Genomic DNA, 11,773 nt, shown 5'->3' on the forward strand with positions numbered 1-11,773 from the left:
ATGGACTTTATGCCGTACCCAGGTCCTTCCTATCCCCGCCCAGTTTCCCCCTAATTTCTGGGTTTGGGGTGAAGCGCGCGACTTTCCTCTCACACTGCAGACGGTGAGGAGATGTAAAGGCCGTGTGTGTGGAGTGGAGTAAAAACATTCTTCTGATCCCCAAACTGCTTTTTCTCGAGGGACAGCCTTTACTGATCCAGACAGAAGAAAGTGTCTAAATGAGTCACATTGCGGGGTGAGGAGGCTGGGACCCCTGGCTCTCCTGCCCATCAAGATTCAAGGCACTTAAGGCAAATTCTCGATCTGATTGACTTGGGCTCAAAACCGAGCATTTGGTGGGATGGGGATGGGGGGATTACAAAGAAGGAACGGTTTTCCTAGGGTTGTAAATTCTCTTTTTAACCTTCCCCTCTTCAGAGGCCTCCAAGCTGAGCCTCCCTCGGGGGAAGGGGAGAATGTAGGAATCACTTCATCCCCCTGCCTCGGCTTGCCAGAGCCCTCTCTCTGAGCTGGGAGAGGAGCAAATGGAGAGACGTGGCGGGCTGCTGGGGATGTGGGGGTGGCGGACGTGCAATTTGCAATATTCTTCCCTGCTCTAGCGAGGGTGAATGTGAGGCATCTCAGAGGAAAGACCAGAGAAAAGAACAGAAATGGTATCTGCTGTTGGCCTCCCCACCTCCTGACTCCACCTCCCTCCCCAAAGTCACCTAACCAGGTGGAGGTCCGGCAGAGGCAGTCCTGCCCTGGACATGGGAGGAAAACCAAGACTCTCAAAGACGAATGGATGACCTATGACTTCGCACTCTTCTTGGTTCTTGAGCTCTAGCTCATTGCACAGACACACAACCCACTTGGCAAGGGAATTGATTCAAGTTGTCAAGTCATGTTTTTATCCATTAAAGCTTGATTTTAAGACCTGTATATAACACGTTAGTGGTCCACAAGTAATACATGATTACTGGAGACATTTTAGAGAATTCACACCAAAGGACAAAAATATAAATCATTTCTTATCTACCTCACCACCCAGAAATATGGTTACCATTTTCATATACGTCCCTCCCATCATTTAAAAATGTAATTTCTATACAAAAATGTAATTACGTCATGCATGCTGTGTAGTAAGTCACCACTCCCAACTGGTTGCTCGTTACGTTTCCAACGTCATTAAATATCCTTCTCCTGTTATCAGAGCCCATACTATAGTGAGTATACCCTAATTTATGTAACTGATCCCGTACTATTATTTTAGGTCATTTTCAACTTTCACTAATATAAATAACACAGCAGTGAACATCTTCATAACTAATTCTGAGGCGCTGTAAATTCCCGGAAGTGTAACTGTTGGCTCGAAAGTATGCACATTTGGAAGGATGAGTTTTGCCTAATGACCACCACCCCGCCCTGTTGAATGTGCATAAGTTCAGACCTCTGCAGGAGTGCCCTTTACCTATCCACTAAGTACATGGTCCCCTTTTGTGTTTCTTCATAAAACGTAAGGTTCTTATATAGGAGAAGAATGTTCCTTTCAAGGGAAACATAAATGTCCTTTAGTCTGCTTAATAATATTGCACCAAAAGCTTTTACAAGTTTCTGCAGGTGATTCTCTGATTTTCTGGAGACACGCCTCTTCTGGAGGAACTTGAAAATTCTGACTGGTGATAAGAGTTTAAAACAAGAGGCCTGTTGGGCAGACGCCTATAGCAGAATTGTTCTAGTATTATCTGCCAGTTGGCGAGGCCGTTTGGCCAGACTCAACCTGTGGTGCTGAGTGTAGTTCTTGTTTGGACCAGGTCAATTTATAAAGTGCATTTTTGTTTTTACAAAGTGTATTTCCCAAGCTCACAGGTGTCTTTTGGTTCACTCTCACCAGAATGGCTCATCATCTTGGCCTCCCTCCTGGCCTTGGCTTTGATTCTTGCCGTCTGCATTGCCGTCAATAGTCGAAGAAGGTAAGGGGATGCACCTTGGGGCCTCTGCTTTGAAAGGACGTCACTTAAATGTGGGCTTTGCGTGCTTGCTATTCAGAGTGTAGCCCCTGGAACCAGTGGCCTCGACACTCTGGGATCTTGCTAGAAATGCAGAATCTGGGGCCCCACCCAGATGTGTTGTGTCAGAATCTGTGTCTTGACAAGATTCCAGGGATTTGGGTGCAGTTCAAGAAGCCCTGCTTTTGCACATTCTCTAGATAAAACAGACACTGTGATTATTTGGAACATCACTTTTAAACAGTGTGGAATCTTTTGAGGTTCTTAATTTTTCAGGGTTGAACCCTTGGAGATTCCATCTGATGAAAGTTATAAAATATCTCACTGGGAAGCCATAGGAGTATGTACTCATTCATTGATTGATTAAACAATATTTAGTAAATGCCTCCACATTGCAAAAATCGCTGTATAAAGATCTAGGAATTGGCCATCTTCTTTAGTCTGTCTGAAGCCCACAGAACCTTCTAGAACCCTTACCTAAAATAGGCATTGGATTTCTATGGGTTTCTTATTGTCTTCGTTCGTTGTTGTTGTTGTTTGTAACGATACCGTTCTCTCTTTTCTGGGAACTATAGTTGAAAGGATTTGGGTTATTGCTTAGGAAGAGCTCCCCAACAGTCTATGACATGATGAAGAATTTTCCTTAAAAAAGTCTGAATAAAGACTGTCAAACAGCATGTGGGCCGTTTGTATAGCCTCAAAGGTCCCTCTCTCTCCCTGCCTCAACCAAGGCCTATCACGCTGGAAGTTGTTTAAATAATACATATACCTGATTTAGCTGTGACCAGGCTCAAGAAGTAACACCACCCAAAGTGAAATGAATGGAAATAGTCATTCTGGCAACAGAGGACATGAATTTTGACAGGGTACATAGTATAATACAAGTCTAAATTTCCTGCTCAAAATGCTCTAAAGATGCATTATTTTCCCCTGAGCATATGTAGAGGAACATTAAACCTTCTGTAAATGTCCCTTGAGATTGCTTCTTACACGGTATAAGAATCTTATTTCCAAGTCGGGCTACCTTTATTGTGTCACTAGATCATCTAACAGGCCAGCAAATGCCCCTAGCTTGGGGAGAAGATCTGGAGAAAATGCTAGAATGTTTCTTGTTGGCTTTTGTAAAGCCACAAACAGCTAATTCTATTGCCATGTGCAGCCCATGCAGTATCTCTCTCTGAGGAAATCAAATAATGTCACTTTACCCTGGTACGAGTTCATAAAAGTGCTGTATTAAAGTCAATAACTGTTGCTCTCTGTACCTTTGAGAGAATAATAAAAAAATTACTCATGATAGCCAATTGTATAAGGAACAAACACTAGGAAAAGAAATCCGAAAGACCTCCTAGAAGCCTCTCCTGACTAAATGGAAAGAGATTTTGTTTGCTGAATTTGAATAATGTGACTTGAGGGAGCCCTTACAAAGCGTCTTTATACTCTCCCTCAGCCTTCTTGTTTTCTCTTAGATTACTTTTGCTCAATTAAAGATGAATTTCCCATTGTTGAAAATGCGTCCTTTTGTTCCAGGGCCTAGACTGTACCCCTTCTGCTCGCATAGACACATATACAGCTTTGCGCATGTCGCCATAGAAACGCTGGCCCCAGATGCCGTCCATGTGGGAAATTCTTCAGAGAAACATCTCAGCTGTCTCTGAGAGCAGCTGGAGCCCGTACAGAGGGGCTGGTTAGCTCATACGTCACTCCCCATCATGTCAGCTGCAAAAAGGGGCCTCACGGCTGCCCTCCCCCTCGTCCCAAGACCAGTAGTCACCCTAGCAACAGGCAAACAGGGACACGCGGGATCCGGCACAGCGAGTATCTCACCGGGAAAGTAGCTGCTTGGACGCCGTAAATTACTATGTCCTGATTAGATAATCTAAACCAGATTTGCCACGCAGCTAAGAGGGTGGTTAACGGCTGCACGGGCCCCTTCATGTGCACTGCGTTTCTAAAGCCGCAAGCCCATTCCTAATCCTCTTAAAAGGCTGGGGCCTTTCTGCTTTGAACGTTACATTTGAGAGAGATCCAGAATCCTATTTTCATCAAAGAAAGTTTGGTGGAAAGTAAAGACCTGTGACAGGCTTCCATGTATTTAGCAGACATCTTTCGAGTAGCTCCTCTGACTCCGTGCTGGCGAGGAAGAAGAGAAGACTGAAAGTGGAAAGGGTGCCGTCTCGTCCCAGAGAACCTTAAGGTTTCGCAGCAGTGTTGACTTATTGGATCTGAGTCAGCTGATTGAGAACATACTGTGTGCCAGGCACTGGTGTATGAATTTTGGTTAAAAGACGGAAGTGGAAAAGCAGTTCGTGACGTCGGCCTGCCAGGGTTGACCGCGGGCCTCCGCGACGAAGCGATCTGTGAGTCACGCCTGCTAAAGATGCCGATTTAGGGGTCCTATTATTGCTGTAGCTTTTCCCACCTCCACATCCTCTTTCCTTGCTGTTGCTCGTGTAACCAGACTCCTTGAATTTCAGCTTTCCAATGGAAATCCTACTTCATTCCATTCCCTTAAGAGCAAACGGTTGTGTTAGGAGTCAGTTGGGTTGGTAGATAGCGGATGGGGCCCAACAGAAGTTAGGTGTCTTTCCCCTGAAGAATTGATTTGACGTGTATGAAGAGGAGAAAAAAAAAAAAAAATGAGAGGACCTTATGAGACAAGGTCTCACAAAACAGAAATGATTCGAGGATGTTTGTCTACTGACTGTGCAGAAAAGGCCTTCACCAGCTGTCTGCGTCAGGGGAATAATCATCTTTTCTGTAAACAGCCATCTGCCCTCTGCTTAGTAGGTCCCCTCTAGAAAGCTCCATGGTTTAGAAACGCCTTCCTTCTCTCAAGCTACAGGCAAGCTCATTGCAGGATGTGTCCATCCAATCTCATCCTGTCCTCTGTAACAAAGCTGTCCACTAGAACTTTAGTAGTGATGGAAATGTTCTACATCCGCCCTAACTCACGACCACCAACCACTTGTGGCTCCTAAGCCTTTGATGTGTGGCTAGTTTGACTGAAGAGATGAATTTTTAACTTTGTTTACTTTTAATTGGTTTTGCATTTCAATAGCCGCGTGTGGCTAGTGGCCACCGTACCGAATGGCACAGCTCTAACACAATGCAAAACAAATCTCTAAATATCTTTAAGGTTTCTCAGGTGGAAGAGACCTAAGAGCAGGTGTGAAGTTACTCCCCTGTAATCTTTCAGGATACATTCTGTGCCCTAAATGTGTGCTACCTGGTTTCCCACCCCGCCCTCTCCTGGTAAGGCCCCAGTATGGCTCCTTCCGTATCTCGTGGTCACTGTTTGCTCAGCGGACCGATGCCTGAGATTTAAGGAGAGAGAAGGTGAAGAGGGATGCGATTCTGTAGAGATCTCTGACCTTTGGAGGCAGAAAATCTAAGTTGCAGATACTCTGTTTCCTGCCGTAACTAGTCGTGTAGCCTCGGACGGTACCCTTGACTTCTTGGACTCTGTCTCTGGTTTTACATAATGAAGAGGTTGGGCCGGGTGACCTCTGAAGTCTCCTCAGCTCTAGTGTTCTTTCTGAAATAACGAAGAAGAAGGAAAAAATTAGAGCTTGTCTTTTTAAAGTACTTATTAATGCTTCTGAGTTGGTGAACCGTGAAGATTTTGAGAGCGTGGTGCTCTCAGAGAGGCATAGACTCTCCCACCCTTTCCCCATACCTCGTCCTGTGCACCTCTCTCATTGGCCGCTTCTGAGTTCTATCCTCTTGTGATAAACTGGTGATGTAGTAAGTTTTAAAAAAGGGACTTATTGATGCCTAGAGCCCCGGATATTGGACTAGTTATTTATGAGAAGCATCCTGTCCTCCTGGAAGAACCCAGATAACAGAGACACATAAATCCAAAGGGAAATGGGGGGCAGGACAGACCCAAGCACAATATTTCTGCGCCCTACAGGTCCAGTGTTACCCACTTTTAAAATCAGCTTTGTTTAGTGGCGCCTGGGTGGCTCAGTCGGTTGAGCATCCGACTTCAGCTCAAGTCATGATCTCACAGTTTATGAGTTTGAGTCCCACGTCAGGCTCTGTGCTGCCAGTAGAAAGCCTGCTTTGGAGTCTACGTCCTCTGCCCCTCCCCGGTTCGTTCTCGCTCTCTCTCTCTCTCTCTCATACACACACACACATACACAAATAAACATAAAAAATAAATAAATAAAATCAGCTTTGTTTAGACTAAATAATATGAATCCCAAACTCCTGCCTGTGCACCATTTTTTACAATTATTAATCACTTTCCTACAATGTTTCATTCAACTTCGAAATCACCCATTAGGTCAGCAAATGGGATTTGGTTTAATGAGACACCTTCCCTCCAAAGAACACCTGAGGTACCATTTGAGAATTTAAAATAATGCAAGCAGAGTTCCACCTTCAGCCTTCTGAGCCGTCTTCATAGTAAATACAGTGACCAGGTGGAGGCAGCCAGAAGAAACAAGCAAGACCCAAATTCATGTGGCTCTGGTTATATGAACAGCGACAGCCAGTGCTTCTCGAAAATTTCCTGTGTTCCAGATTCTGTCCTAAGTGCTTATCCGAGGCCTTGGCTTTGTCACCCCATTTAGTAAGAGCAACAAATAATAGCAATAATGGACTCATGTATCAGTGCTGGGCTTTGTTTCAAGGGCTTTCCACAATCCTATGAGATTGGTACCCTTAATAGCCTGATGTTACTGTTAAGAAAACTGAGGCTCAGAGAGGTTAAATGAACTGTCCCAGGTCACACAGCAATAAGGTCTCAAAATCAAGTCCCTACCCTTGTCTATGTGGACCGCACAAGGCGCAGCCCCACAGATTTGCTCCAAAGTCCAAGCAACCCTCCCTCCGCCCCTCATCAAGCACGCATCGTGCCAGAGGAGACAGGATCTACCTCCTGTTGAGGAGGTATAATTTCTATTTCCCCAAATAAGAGATTAAAGTTTATGGCCTTGGCAGTTCTAGAGGGAATGGCCCATGGTCATGAATAATAGACGCTTTGTCTCTACAACTCCAAACATCCAGCGGCAAAGTGAACAATTCCGACTTCATACTGTTTCCAAATCTCCAGATGGTTGGCAGCATGAATAGAGCTGGGCAGAGCCCAGGCTTCTGGTCATAAAGGCGCAGATTTGAATATTGACTCTGTCTGTCTGACTAGCTATGTGACCTCAGGCTAGTTATTAAACGTCCCTGGACCTCAGTTTCCACTGCTGTGTGACTAGAATAACAGCTGCATTGCGGGATTGTGGTGAGGATTTCATGAAATTACATGTAAACCGCCTGGCATTCAGGAGGTGTCCGATAAATGCTAGCCCATTTCGCCTCTTGCCGGCCCCACTTGTAGTTGTGAGGCTCTGCAACTTGGCTTCTGTCAAGCAATCTGACTTCTAGATGTGCGGCAGGGATCCTGTTACAGGAAAGAGGAAGTATTGCATCAGGCTGGGCGGGGGAGGCAATGCTACAACGCCACGACCCGGGGACACGATCAAGGTCATGCTCTTCCACAGAAGACCTCCTTACCTCCTTGCATTCGAATCTTAAGTAATGTTACTGAGAACCCTGGCGGCCACGGTGAACAGCTTGCCTTATATCGTTAAACCTGTGTCCAGGGTTATGGGAAGTTACCCAGTGTTAACCAGTGAAAATCAACGCGGCCTTCCCCTTGTAGAAAAATGTTGCATTTTTCTCAGTCCGTGCAGTAAGAACCCTGGTAAGCAGTGTCGCCGGGGAGAGGAAGTAATGGACTTGGTTGAATACCCAAATCAGAATGATGTGTAGTCATCATGTTTGTGGTGCACCGAAGTCTGCAGAAGTTGCTAAAGTGCCTAGAAAAAGGCAAATGTTGCCGTCGCGTAGGAGGGGGAAGGAGAATTAGAACTCAGGAGTCAGACACAGAAGGGCGGGAATCGCGATTCTTCTATGGCGGAATAACTGGGGCAAGTTAGTGCGTTTTCTGAGCCTAAGGAGCTCTTCACTTGCAATAGGGGAACAATGCAAAAGGGGAACAATGCCGTGACCGCGGATCCTCAAACTGAGGGGTGCATCAGACCCCCTGGAGGGCTTATTAAACCACAGACCTTAAACCCACTCCTGGAGTTCTCTGATTCAGTGCATCCGGGGTCGGGATGAGCATTTGCATTTCTAACAAGCTCCCAGGGGACGCTTTTGCTGCTGGTTTGGGGACTCGCTTTGAGAAGCACGGGACGGTGAAGAGTCAGTAAGACGAAACCCACTGTGACCGTCGAAAATTGTCGTGATGGTGATAGTGGTGACAACGACGATGGTGGCGTGTGTCATAGCACCTTCTCACGTGATTTTTTAAATTACTAGGTGCGGGCAGAAGAAAAAGCTGGTCATCAACAACGGTAATGGAGCGGTGGAGGAGAGAAAGGCAAGTGGGCTCAACGGAGAGGCCAGCAAGTCTCAGGAGATGGTGCACTTGGTGAACAAGGAGTCCTCAGTGACCTGCGATCAGTATATGACAGCCGATGAGACGCGGAACCTGCAGAATGTGGACATGAAGATTGGGGTGTAGCGCCTACACCGTGGTGACCTGGGAAAGAAATGGCAGTGGGAGACACAACCAATTCGAGGAGCTGGGACACTTCACAGATGCAATGTGCTACTGATTGTTTCATTGGGGGATATTTTTTTTAGTATAAAATTTTCTACTCCTTTTTGTTTTTGTGTTTTTTTTTTTAAGTCAGGTTCAAATTATACAAACAGCATTGCTTTCTGAAATGAGGGCCAAATTAATAAGCCACAAAAATTTAACTGTTCCAGTTCCCACCTAGAAGCCTCCATCCCCTAGGATATGCTATGCATGGCTTCTAACAAAAGCCACCAATCCATCTTTCTGATCCCCAGCCTCCACTCCCCCACCTAGGCAACAGCCACCTGCCAGGGACATCCCACAGGACTAAGAGGGATTTGTCCCTGGGAGGAAATTTGGATGGGCCCTTATCCCCTCTCCTGCAGTCCATTCCCTGGGAATTTCTTTCCAGCGGGGTAGGGGGTCAGAATGTACTGGTTACACATCCCCTTCTACAGACCTGGAAATTTTTCAGATGCTTCTGGGGAAATACCCAAAAGGTGAAGCTATTTATCTGTAGGAAGCTATTTATCTGTGTTTTTGAAATATTAAACCCTGGAGGTCCTTTGATCAGTATGATTCTTTTTTTTTTTTTTGGTTACTTTGTCAGAGGCATAAAGGGTTTAAGCTGTTCCTAATAAACATGTGTACTTTTTCCACCATAACCCTTTGTGCTGTGATCCTTCGGTTTTTTTAACCAGCAAGATCTGGTTCCCAAAAACTCATCAGGAAGATGCGAGAAGGTCCTCCTTGAAAGTCTTCATCTCAGAGCCACTAAGCCCCCATTCAGGTTCACTCAACCCAATCTCAAAGAACATCAAGGAAGAGAGCGCTATTTTATTTCTGAGGCTGCAAAGACTTTCTCCTGTCCTAGCATTAGAATGAGGAAAGGAGAAGCTTCAGCTGCCTTTATGTGTTAATGGCCATTGTTTTTCTGCCCTGAAAAGGCTGTGAAAAGTGACCTTATGGTGCATGACCTACCATTCGTGGCACCCCATTTCATAGACACCCAAGTGATGTCCAAAACCAATATGGAAGTACCTTTTGATCTCTTGTAGTTAAAAAAGAAGTCAATGGATATGAAAGAGAGTCCAACAGAGGGTAGCCAACTGATTGGCACAGGTTGGGGAAGAGGGGAGAGAGCTGTGTAGATCCTGTTTGAGTATTTTTATGGCTGTATTTGTTGATACTCTAACAAGCCAGTTGTCTTCCCCTGATGCAGTTGCTACTCAGGGTAAGTCAGGTGCCTGGGAAGTTGCTCAGAAGGTTACAGGTCTTCCTACCATTGGAATCTTAGCACTAGATAGGCAGGTGTCTGACCAAATAAGAGGATAATGGCTTTATCCCTCGCTTGGTGGTCTTTATTCATAAGTTCAGAAAGTCCCATTGGTCCTGGAACTTCCAAAGGTGACTTGTAATAGAAGCAATTGAATCTATAAAGAACTCCTATAAAATGGGACCTCTTACCTTATGCTTCCATAGAAAGTCATCTGTTGCCTAAACTGATGTTTAACTGGCAATGTTTCTAAGACAGAAAGGGAGAGAGAGAGAGAGAGAGAGAAAAGAAGAAGAAGAAGAAGAAGAAGAAGAAGAAGAAAAGAAGAGGAAGAAGAGGAGGAGGAAGGAGGAGGAAGAGGGAGAGGAAGGAGAAGAAAATAGCTCCCACATAAGTCAGGGCTGGACTTCTACATGGCGTGATTATGAAGTATCTAATTTTAAAAGAGATGCCCACTTTGTGCACATTTCCAATTTCTGTTCTCCCTTATCCACCCCCATAACCTCTTCCCAATCATGATCTTTGAAAAGTCCCTTCTTCTATGTGAACATAATTGGTCAGTTCCATATCCAGCTGTCTGGTTTTCTTTTTATTTTCAAGTTGGAAGGAAGGAAATAGACATACAGCCACTCTGTTGTCACAGCCACTAGTGTCCGAGTGCTCCCTGCTTTCCAAGAGCAGAGGCTTCTGACAGGTTCACGCCAGCTCTTTAGCCACTCCGGGATCCGGTTCAGGAGAGCTATAGCAGGCTCTTGTCTGTCCCCAGATTCTCTTTGGGGCCACGGATAGTGTGAAAAGGCTCACAGCTAGGGATGATTTTCCTTTTCCAGACATTGCCAACAAATAGGCTAAGATAAGTCATTGTTTTCTATTTCATTTTAGAATCAAATATGACTTTTCCTTTTCTTATTGTTGTATTTCTTATTGGATATACTTCTGTGTTTTCAAGATAGGAACTGGATAGATAGGTCTAGAGCTTGCGTCCCTTGGCTGCAGTTCCCCTGCGATATTGCCTGAAGTTCGTGGAATAAGAGATAATCTCTCCCATTAAGCTGAGAGCTTAAGATGCAATTTGGCCTACAATTGTAAATCTATTGTGTCTCCCGGGCCGGGAGCTGCTCTTAACACTGAGTGAAAAATAAAATGGGGCAAAAGACACCTTCACATCCACATTTTGCACATCCTAGCCTGGCAGAATGGATTCCTCCAGCAGACTCTCTCAAAGTTTTACATTGAGACCATGATGCCACAAATTGATTCCATAGCCAATGTTTAGTCAATGCTGGTACCGCAGAGGAGTGGGAGAAAGGAGTCTCTGGCTTTTCTAGAAATGTCGAGTATACTTAAGAATAAGAATGACGTGGTCCATGCGACTTCATGTAATGGGTATGCCCTTTTATAAATCATTTGTGTTGCGTTTTTAAAGGCTAGCTCATTGTTCATGCATGTACAGTGACCATTGTTACTTTGATTTTTCACAGCACATCCTTCCTCTGACTTTTATTGATGGACAAGTGGTAATGAGGAAAGCATGATATGTATATTGTCCAGTTGAAAGCACTTATTGGAAAATACTAAAAGGCTACTATTAAAAGGCTAAAGGAAATGGACTCAGGAGTCTCTGATTTAAAGGGAATGGACATCTGGGAGGGGCAAAGGTATGATTATCTGGCTGTCTGGGTAATTGAGAACCACGAGGTTGAAAGTTGTGAAGTGCCTGAAGCTGTACACTCATCTGATGGTTTCTAAAAATAAAAATCGGTCACGTGGACTTCTAGCACGTGAGGGTCTTCTTTTGGAGAAAGTTTAATTTTCTATAGCAAGTGTGTGGTTCGCATAGCTCACACGAAAGATATCGTGAAGTGTTCTTTAAAAAGCTGAGATCTACTCCTGGATTTCCAGATAGACTAGTGAACACACGCACCT

The 11,773-nt window shown here is 44.9% G+C and overlaps 1 protein-coding gene across 31 annotated transcripts in view; it reads left to right on the forward strand.

The window, feature by feature from the left end:
* The window catches only part of CD44 (CD44 molecule (Indian blood group)), a 91,964-nt gene extending 80,507 nt beyond the window's left edge, over nucleotides 1-11,457 (forward strand). For all 31 annotated transcript variants that reach the window (XM_045484938.1, XM_045484939.1, XM_045484944.1 and 28 more), the window contains 2 exons: nucleotides 1,874-1,952; nucleotides 8,310-11,457. In XM_045484938.1, coding sequence (XP_045340894.1) covers nucleotides 1,874-1,952; nucleotides 8,310-8,514 — 284 coding nt within the window. In that variant the 3' untranslated portion in view covers nucleotides 8,515-11,457. The remainder of the gene's footprint in view (nucleotides 1-1,873; nucleotides 1,953-8,309) is intronic.
* Nucleotides 11,458-11,773: the final 316 nt, after the last annotated feature.

The sequence above is a fragment of the Leopardus geoffroyi genome, chromosome D1 (assembly GCF_018350155.1).
Source record: "Leopardus geoffroyi isolate Oge1 chromosome D1, O.geoffroyi_Oge1_pat1.0, whole genome shotgun sequence".
Taxonomy (NCBI): Eukaryota; Metazoa; Chordata; class Mammalia; order Carnivora; family Felidae; genus Leopardus; species Leopardus geoffroyi.